General features: G+C 40.3%; 1 protein-coding gene across 1 annotated transcript; it reads left to right on the top strand.

Moving 5' to 3' along the window:
• The first annotated feature begins 4460 nt into the window (after nucleotides 1–4460).
• Nucleotides 4461–21422, top strand: col1a1a (collagen, type I, alpha 1a). Its single transcript, XM_067412478.1, has 51 exons — nucleotides 4461–4679; nucleotides 6107–6298; nucleotides 6670–6692; nucleotides 6904–6939; nucleotides 7657–7749; nucleotides 8140–8211; nucleotides 8545–8589; nucleotides 8899–8952; nucleotides 9395–9448; nucleotides 9715–9768; nucleotides 9897–9950; nucleotides 10049–10102; nucleotides 10192–10236; nucleotides 10352–10405; nucleotides 10744–10788; nucleotides 10932–10985; nucleotides 11401–11499; nucleotides 11586–11630; nucleotides 11768–11866; nucleotides 11957–12010; nucleotides 12217–12324; nucleotides 12425–12478; nucleotides 12637–12735; nucleotides 12833–12886; nucleotides 13352–13450; nucleotides 13603–13656; nucleotides 13765–13818; nucleotides 14044–14097; nucleotides 14205–14258; nucleotides 14489–14533; nucleotides 14647–14745; nucleotides 14925–15032; nucleotides 15152–15259; nucleotides 15368–15421; nucleotides 15538–15591; nucleotides 15678–15785; nucleotides 15925–15978; nucleotides 16100–16153; nucleotides 16265–16426; nucleotides 17249–17356; nucleotides 17531–17638; nucleotides 17748–17801; nucleotides 17931–18038; nucleotides 18129–18182; nucleotides 18300–18407; nucleotides 18496–18549; nucleotides 18729–18836; nucleotides 18930–19209; nucleotides 19301–19491; nucleotides 19593–19835; nucleotides 20096–21422. Exons 1-51 carry the CDS (start codon nucleotides 4598–4600, stop codon nucleotides 20240–20242), a joined length of 4347 nt encoding a protein of 1448 aa, XP_067268579.1. The 5' UTR covers nucleotides 4461–4597; the 3' UTR covers nucleotides 20243–21422.
• The last annotated feature ends 940 nt before the right edge of the window (nucleotides 21423–22362 follow it).

Here is a 22362-nt window from a genome sequence, read left to right as displayed (position 1 = left end):
TTGGAGCTATTTCCATAACATTCTGCCAAACGGATAGATTTAGAATCAAGCATTTTTTTTTTTTTTTTTTTACTACGTTTAATCTGTTGTAGTATGTGGTTTCCTCGTGTCATTAAAAACTTCGGAGTAACCAAACAAATGAAAAAAAGCAGGGCTTCGTAGAATTGGGCTGTGATGAAAATTGTCCAGACTAGACAGAGTAACTTTGGAGAACCTTGACTATAGTTTTAATGTAAAATAAAGAAAACCCAACCTCCCGATGAGCGGGCCAGCATCCGATGTGATTTATCAGTGTTTTACAGTCACCCTCCCATTCCTTTAGCACATGCTTCCCGTATTTCCAGGTTCACAGATCCTTCATCATATTGAGCGTGTGTGCATGTGTGTGTGTGTGTGCAGGACTGCGAACCATAAAGAGGATAAGCACTTTCCTAAAGAGGAACAGCTGTGGAAGCAAGAGCAGAGTGAGGCTGGTATTTTTGGAGAGCAGGCCTTCTGCCCCATGAAAGCGTGGGGCGGGTCACAACACCTGTTTGCTCAGGACAGATACCCGCCTATCAAAGCACAGAGTCTCCGACCCGTGCAAGACCGAGCCGGTTGCCGTATAATGACAAGACGGTCAGAAAGCTCCTCAATGCTGCAGCGCCAGCGTGTCCCTTTTCCTCAAGTATGAATGTAGCCTATCAAATGCCAGTGTTTAGCTTGATTCTGGTTGATAATGACAGAGTAGTATGTGTTTGTTGGCATTCAAAGGGTTTAAACTAATTCCTAGATATCATGACGCAACATATTTACTCTTTGTTAAAGGGATAGTTCACCTAAAAATGACAATTCTGTAATTCACTCACCCATTTGCTCATTTACAAGCATGTATGTGTAAGTGGCCATTTGCACAGAACACGTTTGCAGTTAAAAAAAAGCAAGATGCAGGGCAGATTTAACTTAATTTAACACATTTTTAAGCATGTAAGACGCGAGCACAATGGTTAAAGATGTCTGTCTAGCGCGCATTTTCATCACTGTAAAAAATTATTTAAAAAATAAGTTACCTGGTTGCCTTAAAATTTTGAGTTCCTTGAAATTAAAACATATGATAATCGACCAACTTTATTCAAATTTTATTAAAATATTTTGTAAGCATGTTGGGTAATTGTGTGTTTTATTTGTGATGACACAGTTAAACATGCCAAATTGTGCTATTTTCATGATTTATCACATTTTTTAATGTGGTTCAGATACAATATATATATATTTTTTAGGTTTCTATTTATTAAACCAATTACTTCATTCTATCAACTAAAATGTTTAATTTCAGTAAACTCAAAATTATAAGGCAACCACGTTACTTACTTTTTTAAGTTAAACCAACAATATTTTTTACAGTGTAGAAAAACAATGTAAAGTTGCACAGTGGAATAGGGAAACGGCATTGGAAACATCCAAAACAATATTGGATGCCAGTGAATTTAATTGTATTAAACAAACAAAAAACACTTTAATTTTTGGGTGAACTATCCCTTTAAATGTCCAGACACATGGGCCTATCATATTGCAGGAAGTAAAATTACTTTTTATTTTTCTGACCTCCAGTTTTGTTTGAACTAAAAGCTAGTTGAACCAAGGCCTAATCTAAGCCCTGTCTGTGAAACCAGGCCTAAGTTTACTGAAGTAAATGTATTTGGAACAGTAGCTCCTCATGCCATAGGAACCATTCATTTTGTTGCAAAACCAACCAGATTTAAGATCAATTTTTCGGCCCAATGAAAAGTACTTCTTCTTGCCTCTATCCTGCTGCCTTTTCCAGGTCACATCTTTAGAAGCCGTCTGTGCTGTGTTGTGCTTGGCTCTTTGTCTGTTGCAGCTCATGCTGGCTTTGGACAATGTGAGAGCTCCCAGAAGGCTTTGCTCTCCCAGGCTAAACACTAATACTTGGCTTCTTGCGGTTGCATCCATTTTCATAAATTTTCAAGTCTACTTTGGCCACTGCTGCATATTTCTTTATTTAGAGTATTTAGACGAATGACAGGGCCATGTGAAGAGACTTTTCTGCACATTACTTGACAACAAATGGCAAAATGTGCTATATACGCTGTGCATGGTGGCATGAAAATGAGTCTTGAGCAAAACACTGTGCACTTTTTGTCACATTTCTAAGTTAAGCTGGCACTACTCAAATGGCCTTTATGACTGGCAGTGAGAAGTTCATGCTTGACTTCAATCTTCAAAAATCGTCTATAACTTAAGGTCGGCTATATGACTACTAATTAAACGTCTGTTTCTGTGACTTTAGTTATTTATAGGTAGATGAATGTGTTTTTGCTGTTTTGTTCAGTAAAAAAGCTCTTGGCAAGCCTTTGGCAGCATTCCTGTTTCATTTGTATGCCTTTCATTTGGAATATGTTTGGTTAGTATATTTTTGTGAAAATTGTTGGACGGGGGAACAAATTATAAGCAAAAACTATTCATTTTTGTGGATTTGTAGCGAGGTCACAGTTAGTGTTGCCAGTGATTTGGTTCATTTTACCAAAGAAAATGAAAATAAATATGAATAGCCTATATTTCATCTTTTCTCTACTTTAGCAGTTATAATTCTGTAAAAAATTATAGTATTGTGGTACTAAAACTAATGCTAATAATTGTATCTTCTGCTCCCTTTTAATTATTTGCAAGTTGCTTTTGATATATCTGATAACTGAATAATGTAAATAAATGATATAAAGTAACTATATAAAAATGTTTAGAAAAGTTAATTTATGCAGAAACTCTTATTGAGCACATGAATTCACACGAACAGCATAAAAAATAAATAAGACCCCTTAACACTTGTCAGAAGCAATTATTTTATTTTATTTTTAAATGTAGCAACATGCAATAATTCCCATTATTCCTTTGATCTGTCATAATGTGTGAATGTAGCACAAGTGCTTTCCTCGCCACTGACCCTACGTGCACCTGAAAGCGATGAGGTGGCGTTTTCTCTCTCTCTTTTCCTCTCCCTCCCTTTCTCTCGAGGCTCGCGACTCCTTTCATCTGCATTATTCTGAACGGAATAAGGAGGCAGACGCAGCTCTTGGATGAGACACTGCTATGAAGATGAAGAGAGGGGGGAGAGCGTAAGCTCTGATTGGACAGCTCCTGAGGTGCGACGTGTCTGCGGAAGAGAGATGCAGCCGCTCGCAAGCCAAATCACTTTTTGTGGCTCGTGCGTGGCCGCGTATTAAGGATGTGCACCTTTAAGAGCGTATTCCCTTATTATAGTCTCTAGGCCATATTTGTGTTTCCTTCTTCCGTTATTATTACTAGTGTGGTTTCTTTCACTATATACAAAAAAAAAAAAAAAAAAAAAAAAAAAAAAAAATGAATCGCTGTTGTAAATAAAACGATGCCAAAGTGGCATCCTGCAGTGATAAGTGCATGGAGCTTTTCGAGCACATAGAATTCAATTATCGATGACAAAAACTGAGTTGAAACATGGAATTGAATTATCGTAAAATCGAATAAAGCATAAGTTATAGAATTCATGGTGACAGTGAAAAGAATGGGGGGAAAACGTTGCTGTTATGCTTTTATTAACAACAAAGTGTGTCCATCCTGAATCAGCATCAAAATATAAGGCATATTCAAAAATGCAACAAGCACAATTACATTTCAATTACAATTGCATAGAACAAAAAAAACGAAATAGCCTACTGTATTTGGCTAATAAATTCAGATATAAAAATAATAAAAACATAAATAGCACACAAACAAAACGTGAAACATTATTTCAATAGGCTACAGATAGATAGATAGATAGATAGATAGATAGATAGATAGATAGATAGATAGATAGATAGATAGATAGATAGATAGATAGATAGATAGATAGATAGATAGATAGATAGATAGATAGATAGATAGATAGATAGATAGATAGATAGATAGATAGATAGATAGATAGATAGATAGATAGATAGATAGATAGATAGATACTTGGCTGTAGAAATACTAATGGAAAAAAAACTAGACTACAGTAGGCTGTCTACAAAAAACAAAAACAAAAGAATTGTACCGTCGGTAGGTATTCAAAATAATAAAGAAACGATAACAAATTTAGTTCAGAAAGCATTGCGTGGTCCTCGTCTCTGTCCTGATCTGAAGAAAGTTTTTGGTCAAGAGGTTGTTCCAGAATATTCAAGATTGAAGAAAAAAAAGTCCGGTGATATGCCCACAATAGGCTACAGGTGGTCACCTTGGCACACAACCTAACTTCACCAAAAAGAAGTTCTGAGAGCAAACCCTCACCTTTTGTATTAAGAGATCAGGTTTCTTTAGATGTTAGTTCTGAAAACTTTGTGGAGACAGCCCCCCTGTCCTGTGAAGGAGGGACGCTGTTCTATTAAACGTGAACATGCTTGAGTTATCTGCTGCGCCCGGCGCCTCCCAGAAAGTTTGGGGTATAAAAGCCAGGATCTAGAGTTGGTTTAGGCAGTAGGGAGTTTCTGCTGGGGTCTGGATTGGAGTCACAGAAGACCGGACCCTACCGTGTATGATTGGAGTCTAAAGGAAAAAAAGAACTTCCCTCGCCTCAAAGAGTCTACATGTCTAATATTTAGACATGTTCAGCTTTGTGGATATTCGGTTGGCGCTGTTACTCAGCGCCACGGTGCTTTTGGCAAGAGGACAAGGCGAGGATGATCGTAAGTATAACTCTTCTACACATTTTCAAGCTTTGCTGGACGTTATTGGGTGCAAAAGTGAAGAAGTGAGACTATTTTGTGATGCTGAAGGAAACAGTAAGAGAAACTATTCTCTCAGGGCCAAAAATACATTAAAAAAAAGGCATGCAGGCGTTTTCTCTATCCTTAAGCATAGATTATGTTTTCTTCTGGAATGGGAGAGGAATATTTGCTTAGTCTGGATATGCATTAGACCCACTGGGCCTTTTCACGCTCTGCATGCGCGAGACTTTGGAGACAAGTTGGCACAGGTTTGGGGATTCTCCTCCACGCGCAACAGCTGCTATATGAGAAAAACAGACAGGGGAGAGAATATCAAATATTTCACAATGTGCCCAATACTTGAGAATTAACTGATAAAAATGTAGATCAAAAAACTTTGAGAGATATTAAAGTTCAGTAATTGCCTAGTGATGAGAATTGACCAGGTGGGGAGAAAAAACAAGCAGCTTGGTCACAATAATAAATAAAAAAATAAATAAAAGTGGATATGGGCTACTTTCATTAAAAAAAGAAAAAAGAAAATCCCCAAACAAAAAAAAAGAAAAGAAAGAGATGATCTCATTCTTGGTTAAGCATCTCTCCAAACTGATAAGTGAAGGCTGCTAACTACATTACAACAATACTATTTTGTTTTCTATACAGTAATAAAGAACGAATAAGTTTAAATGTTTTAAATATTTACTGTTAATTTATATTTAATATCTTTAAGTACTTTACCATCTGAAGGACTTGCGTATGTCAGATAGTATCACAGCGCCACTTGGTGGTTAAATGTGCAATGACATCATATTTTGCCAATCCCCCATCCCATTCCATTGACTTTCCCCCCTCTGTTATGATGATTGAAAACACATGCGGACCCTGCAGACTTTCCACTGAAGGAAAACGTAAGTCGTTGCCAAGCCGACAGTTTTCAATTACTTCATGATGGACGGTCAGCTTCAGCAAACGTGGAAACTTTCCCTCAAGCCCTTTCCTCTAAATAAGGGAACCTGGGCGTAACGGCACTACGCCACCTAGGGGACCTTTTCAAACCAAACATTTTTAAGCAAAAGTAAAGGTGTGCGTTAACACCCGCTATTCAGTTCCCACGTCCACGGGAGATGTTTACAAAGCAAAATACTGAAGAGTTTGCCTTATTTCAGTTGATATAATGCTAAATCCTTAACACTTTCCTCATAAGCTTTAAGTTTAGAGATCTGAGGGTTATATAGAGACGACAAAAAAAAAATGCATTATCAGCATTTCCCACCTTCCGTCACTGATTTAGGCTCACGTGGACGACAGTAAACAAGAAACTCGCTGACCTGAACTTAAAAATAAATAAATCGTATGACACTCAAATAACACACTTTTATACTCATGCAACTATTTTATTCCATTAGGCACAGGCGGCAGCTGCACATTGGACGGCCAGGTCTACAATGACAGGGACGTCTGGAAACCAGAGCCATGCCAAATCTGCGTGTGCGACAGCGGCACCGTTATGTGCGACGAGGTGATCTGCGAAGACACGACCGACTGCCCCAACCCAGTGATTCCCCACGACGAGTGCTGCCCCGTCTGCCCAGACGACGGTACGACGCCTTGATTCTCACGCACCGTTTTATTTATTTTTTACCTTGGGCAAACAGAGCAACCCCACATCCCCAATTTAAATGTCTGAGGAAATTCTTATGGATCCACAACATTCACTCCCTTGGATTTTTAAATGTGATCTTCAAGCTTCCAGCCTTATGGTCATTCACTGGATTATTTTTTTTTTTTTTGCTCGGCCCTTGGTCTAGTCGGCCTAAATCAAGGCGCAAGGCCTCAACTCTATTTGGGGAAAGCTGAGACTCACTTGTTAGGCTGATTGTTGATTAGAATTGATAAGAGGCATCTAATTAATTTATATTTTTATATGGTTTTAATATTTTTTTTTTCTTTTTCCCCCTCAACTGTATAGATTTCCAGGAACCCAGTGTTGAGGTAAATTTTGTTTTACTTTTATCACCTTATGTTGCCTCAAATAAGTTTTCAGTTCATTGCTTCATAGAAGAATCTTGTCAAATAGCCAGTATGACTATTGCAATAAGTATAGCATATTTTAACTCATTTGAAACTAGTTAAAAGTTGTTACATTACTTATCTGGGAAAACAAATCCTTATAAACTCCTTTGTGCTCATCACTCTGTCTTAGGGACCTAGAGGTGTTCCCGGCGAGAAGGGTGAGAGGGTAGGTTCATATTTCTCTCTTTTTATGCATATGTTTTATTGCTTCGTCAAGGGTTTTGCTTACTTGATGAACATCTTTAAGTTCTTGGAGAACTTTTTTCCTCATTCTAAATCAGCTGTCCTTAGCACTGCACAAATCTTATATAAATTATTCCTAAAGACCATATATGTTACAGGATTTAAATAATCTAATTTATTTAAAATTTGAGTTGGTTTGATAAGTGTTTGTTGGCCAGGTTAGGCATGGTTTTATATAGGTATATATATATATATATATATATATATATATATATATATATATATATATATATATATATATATATATATATATATATATATATGGCGAGTACCAGGAGCACTAATACTATGCTTTACTTTTGGCATGTCTTCATAACATCACAATTATGCTACAAGCACATGCAGATGGTTTAGTTTGTATTATTATAGTACCATTACTTGTGTTGAACTTTTGCGATGAGGCACAGAGATGTATTTAATTTAAAAAGACAACAGAATTATATATCAGCCCACCACTTTCCACTAATTATACCTCTACCAAGTAAAAAGGCCTGATCTGTAGATGTGGTGCATCATTTTGAACTGTAAGGGCTTTGATGTGAGCTGCTCTCAGTGTACAACCCTTTCCCTGTACAATCATAGTGAAGCATCTGCCTCATCCCCTTAAATCCTAATTTTCCATTTCCTTGATCTTAAACAGGGTCTTCCCGGCCCTCCCGGCAATGATGGAATCCCTGGACAGCCTGGTCTTCCTGGCCCCCCAGGCCCCCCTGGACCTCCTGGCCTTGGTGGAGTAAGTTTTTTAACCGTATGTGAGAAAATGCTAAATTTCTCCAGCAGATAGGTGAAAGGTGAGATTTAAATGCACCTTCAGGCCATGTCTGAAGGCCAGAATCTGAAATCAAATCCCATTTAAAAGACCTTTAGGTCACAGGGCTGACACATTTCAGCACCATTAAAGTGGACAGCACCCTCGGGGCAGTAGCTAAAGTTGCTTAAGAAGCTCAAGATAAGCCCCTGAACATGAGCTAGCTAGATACCTTCAGTTACATTTCACCTGTCCTGTGCTGAGATGAGCACAGATCCCTTTTAAGGATCTCTGATCTCATCCTTTGTAAGAACTAAACGGCCCCAGTCCAAAATACTGACGAGTTCTTTGCTTTTTCTCCTTGTCCCTCCACAGAACTTTTCTCCTCAGATGTCTGGTGGCTTTGATGAGAAATCCGGAGCAGCAATGGCCGTCCCAGGCCCCATGGTAAAAATGCACACATGCTAACCTACGGCATGCATCCTACAAACCCCTGAGTGATGCAAATGTCACTTCAGTTAATGTACAACATGCATTCCCACTTATTTATCGCTCTATATAATCACCACTCATATTTTTATTAACAGACAGCATCAAATCGGCTGCTGCACTACAAACACATGCTTAGTATATTCTTGATCTGAACAGAACTCACTGTAGACCAATACAATGCATGTGTTTAGCATGTAGATTCAAACAAAATATGCCTTGAACAATAAGTTGACCAATTGTTACTTTGTCAGGTTTACTGACTGTATCTCCTTTATCTCTTTTTTACAGGGACCTATGGGACCCCGTGGACCCCCTGGGCCTCCTGGAGCTTCTGTGAGTACTAAAAAATCTTATCATCCTGATATAATATGTTTAAACCAGTTCCATATTGGGAATCATAATTCAAATAATAGATAAATATGCATCATGGAATTGTAATGTTTGTTATACCACCCCTCCCCTCTTAAAAAAAAAAAAAAAAAAAAAGAGTTGTCATTTTCAAATAAATCATTTTTATTACTGTAATTTTGAAGCTACTACCTATTTCCTCAATGCAAATTGTATCGTGAGATCTCGCTTCTGTCATGTAACTCAGGATTGTGCTTTTTGTAATTTGTGCTTTTTGTAATCCTCCCTATACAGGGACCCCAAGGTTTTACTGGCCCCCCTGGTGAGCCTGGTGAGGCTGGTGCTCCTGTGAGTATCTGGACAAATCATTTGTGCATCTATCAAATCAAACACACAGCGTTTTCACAGTAAATATCTGAGATCAATCACTTTACCCGTTTACATTCACCCGCATAAATATTACTATGTGTAGAAGATGTGACGCCTGTTTGACTCAGTTGGGTCAAATGAGGTCAGAATGGTACATTGGGTCATGAATCTTGACCTCAGACACCTGGATTTCTTTTCTAATGATTGGATGCATGACATCAACCATTTATATTTGTATAACAGAGGACTCTTACCGGCCAGCAAAAAGTCTTTTTAGTCAATATTTCCCCTTTTTCATCATAATTCACATGCCAAAGTGTGACTCACTCATGCCACCGCAATGTGAAACATAAAAATACACTCACATGGACACAAAATGCTTTCCCTAACCTAGTTTTTTTTCGTCGTTTTCCTGCTTTAGGGTCCAATGGGTCCCCGTGGTGCTGCTGGTCCCCCTGGAAAGAACGGAGAGGATGTAAGTAATCAACATTTGTCATTTTTAGATTGTGTGTGTTTTTTTTTGTTTTTTTTTACTTCATATTAGTTATTGCAGTGTAGTTCTGTTATTGTACACTATAGTTCATCTAAGATTACAACATCATAGAGAAACGGATAAAGAAGCATCAGAAAACCGTGACAATGAAATAGCATGCATTTCTCATAGTTCATTCTAGGTTTTTATTTCTTTTTTTATTCAGCTTCTTTGTCCTTTTCTCATCTGTTTCTCTCTTGACTCTGTAGGGTGAGTCTGGCAAACCCGGTCGCCCTGGTGAGCGCGGACCCGCTGGCGCACAGGTGAGTGTTGCTATTCACGGGATTTCTGAATGAAAACACTGTATTATATTATTTATTAGCATTATGGTGTTTGACACACAAAAGAGGGAAAGACTGTAAAATTCTTCTGCTTTTCTCTTTCTCCCTAGGGTGCCCGTGGATTCCCCGGAACCCCTGGACTTCCAGGCATCAAGGGACACAGAGTGAGTGCTCTAGCTCTAGGAAGTGGTTCCTCTCGTTTGATGACTATCAACCTATGTCTACATGAACTTAATGTTTACGTGCATCCTCTGTACTTCAGGGATTCAGCGGTCTAGATGGAGCTAAGGGAGATTCTGGCCCTGCTGGACCTAAGGTGACATCTGAATTTAAAATCAGCATTACACTTTCAACCTAATTTTCACAGTAAGCGGACCATTTATAACGTCCTGTTTTGTCCATTAGGGTGAGGCTGGTGCCGCTGGTGAGAACGGAACTCCTGGCGCTATGGTAAGCATCTATCTATCATCTATCCTCACTGGATTTTCATATTCAAGCATGACTTTCGTGCTGTTTTGCAGATTCTCTCACATTTGCAATCCTTTCTAATGTAACTGTTTCGCAGGGTCCTCGTGGTCTGCCTGGCGAGAGAGGCCGTGCTGGTCCTCCTGGCTCTGCTGTAAGTAACCCATATAACCCTGAAGGGATCTGTACTCGATTATTGTCCTGATATATGACTTATGTTGCAGTATTATACATAATATGTAGATGTGACGTGCTGTACCTTGTTAACAAAGGACAGACAAGGATATTGAGTATTTCACAGTAGCTTAACAGCCTTTATCAAAGGCATCCCAAAACATAAAATGCAGTGTTTATAAATCCTTTATCTAAGTCCTGTCCTTTACAGTGCACAGATTACTCATTATAATATATAACAAATAATATTATGTTATAATGAATAATATGATATATAAGGAATAAATTCCGATTAATCACAGCTTCTCAATTTTTCAGGGTGCTCGTGGTAATGATGGTGCCGCTGGAGCTGCTGGTCCTCCTGTAAGCTGCCTTTTTTTAATTTATTTATTTAAAATCAGATTCTGACCAGATTGTTTTTTGTAAACCCACCAGATATGAATTAATCTGAAAAAATTATAATGAGTAAAAAATTCACTATAATTTCTTTTCTTTTTCTATTTTAGGGCCCAACTGGCCCCGCTGGTCCCCCAGGATTCCCTGGTGGCCCTGGATCAAAGGTAATATATATATATATATTTATATACTCTCATTTGTTTACATGATTGCACATATTTGAACTCCAAAAACCAAACAAATAGCTGGAGTGCAGAGTGGCACTGTATTTCGGCCAGTAGAGCCAGATGTCTCGTTTATGTAGGCCGAGAGTTGATCTTTGCAAATGTGTTATTAGGTCGAAGCTTATTTATTTGAACTTACTATTTGATTGGAGCTTGATTTAATAAAAAATCGATCATGCTACATGCTAAAATTCGATATGATATACAAACTTATCTTGTAGTGTCATAGAGATATTGATCTTAAGTTTTTTTATTGATTATAAACACAATTCTTCATTTATATTGACAATTGAGATGCCCCTTGCAGCTCTTTATTATTTTGACCCATCTCACTCTTGCTCTTTGCTTTCCCCAGGGAGAGGTTGGTCCTCAGGGAGCTCGTGGTGCCGAGGGACCCCAAGGAGCCCGTGGTGAGGCTGGTAACCCTGGACCAGCTGGCCCTGCTGGACCCGCTGTGAGTAAATCATTTGAAATGTTTTTTTCGGTCCTAAATTTTAATTTGTCTAGATATGTCCTGACCACCTTCTTTTTCTACTGTAGGGTAACAATGGTGCTGATGGTGCTGCTGGTGCCAAGGGTGCTCCCGTAAGTATTGGTTTAAACAAATGCTCTTGTTGATAAAAGTTCTCCTCTAGGCCAACATATTTCCTCTTCCTGGATAAGAACTTTGGTGTTAGTAAGTTAGCGCCCTCATCTTCGTTACTCTCTGCTGCCACCTACAGGGCACTCCTGGTATTGCTGGTGCCCCTGGCTTCCCTGGACCTCGTGGTCCTCCCGGAGCTGCTGGAGCTGCTGGTGCCCCTGGCCCTAAGGGTAACACCGTACGTGCCCATTTCTTCTCAGATCATCAGCCAGATTTTTTTCAAACTAAATGTGAATAATTTCACACAATTGCGTTTTACATTGTACAGGGTGAGGTCGGTGCCCCTGGTAACAAAGGAGAGGCTGGTGCTAAGGGAGAGGCTGTAAGTATAAACTTCACTTATTTCATCTAGAAAACCTTTTTCACTCTCTTTAACATTTTATGTAGATCGGATCATGCACATTTAGTTTAAGCATACCACAGCTTTGTAAAACCAGTGGCCTAAGACTGACAAAGCAACTATAATACAACTATTATACATTCGGTTTCATTTCTAACCATCTTCCTTTTTCTTGTGTGCTTACCCAGGGTGCCCAAGGAGTTCAGGGTCCCCCTGGCCCACCTGGTGAGGAAGGCAAGAGAGGAGCCCGTGGTGAGCCCGGTGCTGCCGGTGCCCGTGGACCCACTGGTGAACGTGTATGTACCCACTCTTAAACCTCTCCAGATATTCAAAATTACAACTAAGAATCTTAAAATCAGCATTGACCATAACAATTCTACACACCTCTTTGTGCAGGGTGCTCCTGGTGCTCGTGGTTTCCCTGGAGCTGATGGAGGTGCTGGTCCCAAGGTAGGTCTACATAAGATATAAAATATTACATACAAATATACATCATTTTTGGTTTGCAACTAAGTAGAACATTTGTGTAAAATCTTTTCGGTCATTATCATATTCATATATCCTATTTCAGCAATGATAAACGGTGCAACTTCTGATCTCTGTAACAGGGTGCCCCTGGTGAGCGCGGAGGCCCTGGAGTTGTTGGACCTAAGGGTGCCACTGGTGAGCCTGGCCGCAATGGTGAACCTGGTATGCCAGGATCCAAGGTGAGAAAATCAGCAGAAATGCTATATATCATTGGTGGGACTGATTGTGTATTAGTATGTCAGTGTTTGACTCCTTCTGTCTTCATGTCACTTACAGGGTATGACTGGTAGCCCTGGCAGCCCTGGACCTGATGGAAAGACCGGACCATCTGTGAGTGCCCACACAATTCTTCATAATATCTTAACAAACCCAATACACCATAACAGATAACCCAGTGCATGCTAAAAAAATAGTATACTAAATGTGATCTAGTATACTACTGGTTGAAATCCAGCAATATCAACCCCTAACACTTAGATTGTTTATTCCAGATTATTTAAAGACCAAAAAAAAGGTTTTAAAAAAGAGAGGCCTGGTTTCACAGACAGGTCTTAGATTAAGTCAGGGTTTTAAGAGCTGTCAGTGCAAGTTGCTTTCGGTTTAAACAGCTCAAATGTGCATTTTAGTTATGATTCGTATTAGAAAAAATTAACTAAGATGAATGAATGCTTATTGTTTATTCTTAGTTCATGTAAACCCATTCGTTCATATATACCATCTCATACCCAGATATTCATATCTATAGAAAGACTCAAAACATCAAAGCTCACAGGCCTTTTTTTATTTATTTAATAGGGTAATCCTGGACAAGATGGCCGCCCTGGACCTCCTGGCCCTGGTGGAGCCAGAGGACAGCCTGGTGTGATGGGATTCCCTGGACCTAAGGGTGCTGCTGTGAGTGCACTAAACTGTTGTCTCTTTCTGTTTGAAACAAACTACACCACTAGTCTATTTTTTATGTCTAAGAAACTTTAGAATTCTGATTTAGTGTGCATTTGTTACAAAAAGCTTTTTAAGTGTGATGTCTATTTTTTTCCTCTGTGCAGGGTGAGGCTGGCAAACCTGGTGAGAGAGGTGTGATGGGTGCTCTCGGTGCAACCGTAAGTATCTGTGCTTTTGTCTTCCATGCCACAGTTATCTTTTACCCTTTTTGGTTCATAGTATCTTAGTCAGGGCCTTATTCTATTGTGTTTTTTGCTTCACTATAGGGCGCTCCTGGTAAGGACGGTGATGTTGGTGCCCCTGGTGCTCCTGGACCTTCTGTGAGTTGCACTTCAATATCCCATAATGCATCTTTATATTATTTCAGTCTTATTTTAAACAGTGGTCCTGCTAATTTAGTCTCAAATGTTCATATAATGGCCATAAATACAACATTAAAATAGATAGCTTCAACTTATATTGTTCTTCTATCTACTACTTTACAGTAATTTACAATAACAATGAGGTATAATTACTTTAATGAACCACTGTGTCTATTGACATAGGGGCCTGCTGGTGAGAGAGGTGAACAGGGACCTGCTGGTCCTCCCGGTTTCCAGGTGAGTGTGCCCACACATCTTACCCATTTCATCCACTCTATACACAGTGTTTTTGTTATCGATATTGACATCAATATGCTAATCTCTTTTTTTCATCTAAATGACAGGGTCTGCCAGGACCTCAGGGTGCTACTGGTGAGCCTGGCAAGTCTGGTGAGCAGGTAAGTTGCTAGCTAATGTGCTGATATGGAATTGCTGTTTATTATATAAACCAGAAGATGTGAACCAAATATCTACATTTTTTAGAGGGGATTAATGAATGCTCAGCATTGCTTGCAAGGAGATGCAATGATGCACTTTCTTTGACATGGGCAACAGCAATAAGAAACCCTCATTAGAAATGAAATGCCAGGCGATACAATACTGATTTGCCTTCCTTGGCCTATCACAGGGTGTTCCTGGAGAGGCTGGAGCTCCTGGACCTTCTGGATCCAGAGTGAGTATCTACAGCATGATCACCAAATGGCAAATAGCCCATAATTGCAATTAAAGTTCTAGATATGTGAGATGGACAAGAACTGATGGTGTATCTATTTAATTTTTACCTAGGGTGACAGAGGATTCCCTGGTGAGCGTGGTGCCCCCGGCCCTGCTGGTCCTGCTGGTGCTCGCGGTTCTCCTGGTTCAGCTGGTAACGATGGTGCCAAGGTGAGTATCACCTGTCCTGACACACTTTGTTGAAGTTATAACAAACATTTACTGCGAATGGCTAAGTAAAATCCAGAGGATGTCCCAAAATGCGAATCAAAGTCATGAAGAGACTGATATCAAATGACAGTATGTATCAACTATAAGATGATTTTTTGTTTTGTTTCTTGCTTTCTTAGGGTGATGCTGGTGCCCAAGGTGCTCCTGGTGCTCAGGGTCCTCCCGGACTTCAAGGAATGCCTGGCGAGCGTGGCGCTGCTGGTCTGCCAGGTCTTAAGGGTGACAGAGTGAGTATTTATGATGCACCTCTCTCAACTTCTCAGAAACTCAGTACTAATTCACAGCAAGTGAGCAAATGAATCGAATGGCACAAATTCTCAAAACTGATGACAAATTCTTATCGCAGGGTGACCAAGGTGCCAAGGGTACTGATGGTGCCCCTGGTAAAGATGGCATCCGTGGTATGACCGGACCAATTGGACCTCCTGGACCTGCTGGAGCTCCTGGTGACAAGGTGAGTGTCTTTTATGCTAGATTCCATATATCTTTAATCTCTGATGATAAAGTTTACAAACTCGTAGAGCATGTTCAATCATAGGTCATCATTTGTATTTTAACATAGGGAGAATCTGGTGCTCCTGGACTTATTGGACCTAGTGGTGCCCGTGGACCACCTGTAAGTACAATCCTTGATGCACAGATCTGCTACACAAAACTGATTATTTAAAGAAACATTGAAGCTCTTTTACTAAAATGATCTGATGAAATCATCTGTTTTACCATTACAAATAGGGTGAGCGTGGAGAGACTGGTGCCCCAGGACCCGCTGGATTTGCTGGACCTCCTGTGAGTAATCAACTCTTTTACATAGAGTACATATAGTTGGCCAGTTCTTAGTTCATTAGTTCAAACATCTTGTTTTTCTCCAACAGGGTGCCGACGGTCTGCCTGGTGCTAAGGGAGAGGCTGGAGACAATGGTGCTAAGGGTGATTCTGGACCTCCAGGACCTGCAGGAGCAACTGGCGCCCCAGGACCTCAGGTGTGACCTTCTCAGATCATCTCCTCCTCAAGACATATTCTCCTTGGGTCTATAAAGTTATATCTATGTAATAGTCATGGTTGTATTTACTAATGTTGCGTCATCAACATTTTTAATCAAATTGATTTGTGCCATACAGGGTCCCGTTGGTTCTACTGGACCCAAGGGTGCCCGTGGTGCTGCTGGTCCCCCTGTGAGTATGACTTCCATAATTTTTCTTGAGCACAAGTAAAAATTACAGTATGTTATGAATTTAAAGACACTTGGAAATTATATATCACAATTAGTCAATCCATTTTTACTTTTTTGTTTAGGGTGCTACTGGCTTCCCTGGTGCTGCTGGCAGAGTTGGACCTCCCGGCCCTGCTGTAAGAACCTCTACAACAATGATTTACATAGTAGTAAATTGTTCATCAAAGTAGTAATTGTGATCGTCCTCCATAAATAACAATGGTTCTCTAATTGCTTTTCTTTCTTAGGGAAACTCTGGACCCCCAGGACCTCCTGGACCCGCTGGCAAGGAGGGCCAGAAAGGTAACCGTGGTGAGACTGGACCTGCTGGCCGCACTGGTGAAATGGGTGCTGCTGGACCACCTGGTGCCCCTGGTGAGAAAGGAAATCCCGGAGCTGAGGGTCCCAATGTAAGTCTTTCATGTCGAACAATAACATTATTACCTTACCTTCTGGCCTTGTTAAGTTGCATGGCTGTAAGCAAATTATGAGTGTAATATCAATTACAGTGCCTTGCTAAATTATTCAGATGTCTCTCAAAATCCCCACAATTTTTGGCAGTGTTGAATGTGCACAACATATATTTATTTGAGCGTTTAAAATGCTATCCTGGCCTCAAATGACCACAAAACCTTTTCCCACATCACAACTGGCCCAGTGTTATGCTTTTAGGCAAACTGCAGACAAGCTTTAATTTGGTTATTTTTGAGTATAGGCCTGCAAACTCTGTATCAAGGAGATTACTTATTACGGGCCTCTCAATTTCTTCACTCTCAAGTCATCTCTAAAATTAAAGCAGGATGGTTTGAAATGCTTATGGTTTGAAATAATATTAATTTTGTATCCTTTTCCTAACTCATGGGTTTGTTTCTCTTTATTTTATGCTCTTTAGTCATTTTCAGTTAGTTATCTTACAAATTCACAACTTGAGTAGTTATACTGTTAGAGACTTTTTTAATCGATTATAGGTAGTTCAATTGTAAGACAATTCTGTGCTACTTATCACAATTGTTTGCCCTAATACATACTCTGCTAGAGGGAAATAAGATTCACCCTCTGTCTTCCATTTTGATTTCCATGGTAGTATAAATTAGTAGATATTTATACTTAATTTTTAGCAATAAAAACACAGAGCACAGTTAAATAAGGATAAGATAAGAATAAAATAAAGGCATTGTCTGTGATGAACTTCCTATATTATCTCACTAATATCGCTCCTTCTTTTCCTGCAGGGCCCTGCTGGTACACCTGGACCTGCTGGTATTGCTGGTCAGCGTGGTATTGTTGGTCTCCCTGGACAAAGAGGCGAGCGTGGTTTCCCTGGTCTTCCTGGCCCATCTGTGAGTATTCTGGCTCCCTTGTTTTACACTCTTTAATGGCTTATCTACTGCTGTACAATCATGAACTTGTTTAATTCAGCCAGTATCTACTTTCAAGAGTTCATCTTGTTGGAAAGCTGGTTTCTTCAGCATCAATCATGGTAAAGCTTCACATCTCTTCATCATTCCATATAGGGAGAGCCTGGCAAACAGGGACCTTCTGGTCCCTCTGGTGAACGTGGACCTCCTGGACCCATGGGACCCCCTGGATTGGCTGGACCTCCTGGCGAGCCTGGTCGTGAGGTTAGGATACACACCTATACTCCAATACCTATTGAACTTCATTGACAAATACAAACTGAAACTATAGAGTCCTGCCTTGTTGACACCTTTGTACATTGCTTTACATTAGGGTACTCCAGGTAATGAGGGATCTGCTGGGCGTGATGGTGCTGCTGGCCCTAAGGTGAGCTGGAGCTTTCATGCTTTCCCATAATGTAACACATTCAGTAGTCACACCTCTTTGACCACACATTAGTTTGTGTGACTGTGGTGGTGCCCCTTACAAAATTCTGTTCTTCCGCTCGTGACATAGGGTGACCGTGGTGAGACTGGCTCTGCTGGCACTCCCGGTGCTCCTGGACCTCCTGGTGCTCCTGGACCCATTGGCCCTGCTGGAAAGACTGGCGATCGTGGAGAGTCTGTAAGTGTCCCATCTCTAATAATGAATTCAGTTGTTGATGTCTTAAAAAGTATAAGAGTAGATTAAACAAATACATGTTTTCCTTCTTAGGGCCCTGCTGGTCCTGCCGGTGCTGCTGGCCCTGCTGGTCCCCGTGGACCCGCTGTAAGTCCTGACTCAAAGAATCAAACCACAAAAGAATTGACAAACCAGACTCCAGACGTGTAGCTCCATTGGTGTTCTACACAATACTGTCGTCTGAGATGTAATGTCTTTATTCAGGGACCCGCTGGAGCTCGTGGAGACAAGGGTGAGACTGGTGAGGCTGGTGAGAGAGGCATGAAGGGACACAGAGGATTTACAGGAATGCAGGGACCCCCAGGACCACCTGTAAGTGATTCTGTTTAGCTAATGGAACTTACAGTATAACTCTCGAATATAATATCCATAGTTTGATTTTTCTTTTTCTTGTCCATAGGGACCTTCTGGAGAGCCTGGACCTGCTGGAGCTTCTGGACCCGCTGGACCTAGAGTAAGTATTATTCAAAGAAACTTTGAAATAATTGTTAATACTACGTGTTAATTCTACCATTGTTAATACTACCATTATTTCTCTGCTTTGATCAAATAGTTGAATTATATACACAGTGGCCTGAGTGTTTTAAAGATCATTCTGAGTGGATTTGGATGTTTCTATTTTTGCATAAATAGGGCCCTGCTGGATCTTCTGGATCTGCTGGTAAGGATGGTATGAGCGGACTTCCTGGACCCATTGGACCTCCTGGACCCCGTGGTCGCAATGGAGAAATCGGACCATCTGTGGGTGATTCTTTCTTTTTCAACATGACTTTGCTCACAGTAAACCGAACATATACTTTAACCCCGCCATATTTGGTTTACTCTCTGATATAGGGACCTCCTGGACCTCCCGGACCCCCTGGACCTCCTGGACCCTCTGGTGGTGGATTTGACATCGGCTTCATTGCCCAGCCACAGGAGAAGGCCCCTGATCCCTTCCGTCACTTCCGTGCCGACGATGCCAATGTGATGCGCGACCGTGATCTGGAAGTTGACACCACCCTCAAGTCCCTGAGCCAGCAGATTGAGAGCATCATGAGCCCAGATGGCACCAAGAAGAACCCTGCACGCACTTGCCGCGACCTGAAGATGTGCCACCCAGACTGGAAGAGCGGTACGTTTCTCAATTACAAAATTCTACAGTCATCATACTACATTGTCATGCTTACTTTAATCCTCTCATTCTTCAAAAAAACAAAACACAGGTGAGTACTGGATTGACCCTGACCAGGGCTGCAACCAGGATGCCATCAAGGTCTACTGTAACATGGAGACTGGCGAGACCTGTGTCTTCCCAACTGATTCCGCCATTCCCAAGAAGAACTGGTACACAAGCAAGAACATCAAGGAGAAGAAGCACGTCTGGTTCGGAGAGGCCATGACCGATGGCTTCCAGGTGAGGATTTCAGCTAGACCGAAAAGTTTTACAGATGTTTATTTTCATGTCTTTTAATTATATTTGCTAATTTTCTTGTGCTTTCCTCTCAAATCCTACAGTTCGAGTATGGCAGCGAGGGCTCCAAGGCTGAGGATGTCAACATTCAGCTCACCTTCCTGCGCCTCATGTCCACAGAGGCCTCTCAGAATATTACATACCACTGCAAGAACAGCATTGCATACATGGACCAGGCCTCTGGCAACCTGAAGAAGGCTCTTCTGCTGCAGGGCTCCAACGAGATTGAGATCAGAGCAGAGGGCAACAGCCGCTTCACATACAGCGTCACTGAGGATGGTTGCACGGTGAGTTCAAGATCATGATGCGACCATCACAGTCATTCAGCATCTTAATATCACAGCATATTTAATTATGAGAGCTAATACAAGACACATTATTACAATGACAATTTATATCAATATGATTACATTTAAATGTATTTATTTAGCAGTAGCATGAACTTCCATTAATTAAGCAACATACATTTTTTTATTATTATAGCAACATAAAGAATGTTTTTTTAAGGTTCTAATTCTATCCATTTTCCTTTTTTCCATCTCTCCAGTCGCACACCGGTGCATGGGGCAAGACAGTCATTGACTACAAAACAACGAAAACATCCCGTCTGCCTATTATTGACATCGCCCCTATGGACGTTGGTGCACCTAATCAGGAATTTGGCATTGAAGTTGGCCCAGTCTGCTTCTTGTAAAAAAGAAATCTGGACTTGAGATTGTTTGTGTGCGTGTGTGTTTTTTTCTAGCAATCATCTCTCTAAAATCTTTTCTATGCATTAAATCCAAACCCTAGAATTCAATTTGGCTGTCCAAATGGTCCACTTGCTTAGACCTGTGCTTCAGAAGACAGTGGTTGTGTGTTATCAGGCTTTTTTTGGACCACTATTTTGTCATCACCCACACTGAGGATACTTTAGAAGACTCATTTGTTTCACTGGCAACAAGAAAATAATATATGCTTATAAAAAAGTGTAAAATCCCCCTGGAGTTTTAAAGAAACATCACAGTGACTTTTTTCAACCACTGAGGAAGGACAATGAAAGAGCAAAACCAAATGCTTTGTACCATGTTCAGGTGTTAAATAAATCTGTAAAATGACATTTAAGTGTCTTTGTGTTGTACCCATTAGGACCATCGGGTGCTGAATACCAACGTTCCTCTCAAGAATCACACAAAGTACATCTAGTAGAGACAGGGGTTCAACTTTGTTTTGATGTCTTATGGCTACCTCAAAAAAGAAACCTGCAATTCCCAGTGTTGACCAACACCAGGTCAGGATTTTACTTGGCAGAAGTATGATTAAAAGATGACAGCTGTAAAGGTGCTATTTCCCTCTTGAGGTCCTAAAAGTAATGTATTGTTCATCGCTTTTGCTCAAAGGGCCTTTGGTGCTAAAGAAATCCAAGTGTCTTGCTGCCCAGTTGTAACAGATGCCTCTCTTTCTCAAGTGTAAGCTAAGAGCCAGACAGCAGAGCTTTTGTTAAGAAGCAGTACTGTAGCTGTGATGCACACAGTCTTTTCAAGTTCAGAATAAGCAGGTGGAGTCTGTTTTTATGTTCCAACCACCTTTTGACACTTTTTGGTTGTTGTCTTTTGGTTTCTTTTCAAAATATCCCCCCCAATGTTGTCCAGTTGCTTCCAGCTATTCCCCCACTTCCTTCCCATCATTCTGTAATCAGGATTTGTTTGTTTTCACCCAACTTTTTTTTTAAAGCATAAAACAGGCAATCAAATAGAAAAGTCCTAAAATTATGAGAGAAGCACACCATAGGGGGGTTAAAACAAGAAGATCTGTACCTATTTTGTATATGTATAATAATTTGAGATGTTTTTAATTATTTTGAATGCTGAAATAAAGCATGTTAAGTGGTCGACTTTATGTTTGTCAGAAGTGATCTTGACTCGTCCCTGACTGCCAAATGGACTTGAATGAAGCACAGCTTGCACCTGTTACAGTTGTTTTGACTAAAAGGAAAGATTAAAGAAAATATCAGAAATGTGCTACTTTTTTTTTGGTGCTTTTTTCATGTTGATATTTTTGCAAAAGTAGTTTCTTATAATACTGAGCAATCCATAACCAACAGGACAAAAACTTTGAGCAAAATAACTTACGTAGAATGTTAGAAAGAAATACTGCATGTTCTGATGTTTTAATGTACTAACCTTGAGCAGCCTTGAGGCACTTATGTTGACCAAATTCGTCTTGAAATCATTGCACTCCAGGATGTTTTGAAAAATATCCCACACTGATAATCCAAGTGATCCATTTGTGGAAATTCGGATCAGGACTGGTTGTTGGTTGATGCTCCAAACTCAAAGCTCACATCTGTCGGAATCATCTGTCATCCGAGCTGTCGAGGATAATATAATCCGCAAGCAGACGATTCCTTTGACTTGAAAGCCGAGAGAGAGATGTTGCTATAAACATAGTTTTCTTTTTAAAAAATGTAAATACCAAGTATTTAAAAGTGGAGCTTTTGTGGAGCTCAAATGGAGGAGAACTTCTCTTTTGCTGCAGTCTGCACTGAAATCCTAAAGGTGGTAGGTGGTGAAGGTGGTAGTGCTGTAGGACACAACAGGGCCATTGTATCGTAAGGTATGCGGAGGCTTCCGTAGTGGGGGGCTTGAATATCTAAAGCGCTAACTGGATCCATGCACTCATTTTCACTTTTAAATACTGACATTCTTTGGGGAAGGGGAAGATTTTGCAAACCTAAAAGTGAAACAGTAGGCTTTATTTAAAGAGTAGCCAAAGATTATAAGAAATGTTTAATCATTATCATATTATTTGCACGTTTGGCAGTGACTGTTGCAT

The sequence above is a fragment of the Pseudorasbora parva genome, chromosome 2 (assembly GCF_024679245.1).
Source record: "Pseudorasbora parva isolate DD20220531a chromosome 2, ASM2467924v1, whole genome shotgun sequence".
In the NCBI taxonomy this organism is placed as follows: domain Eukaryota; kingdom Metazoa; phylum Chordata; class Actinopteri; order Cypriniformes; family Gobionidae; genus Pseudorasbora; species Pseudorasbora parva.
Note: the sequence above shows the minus strand (reverse complement) of the source record. Positions and strands in the feature narration are given on the sequence as shown.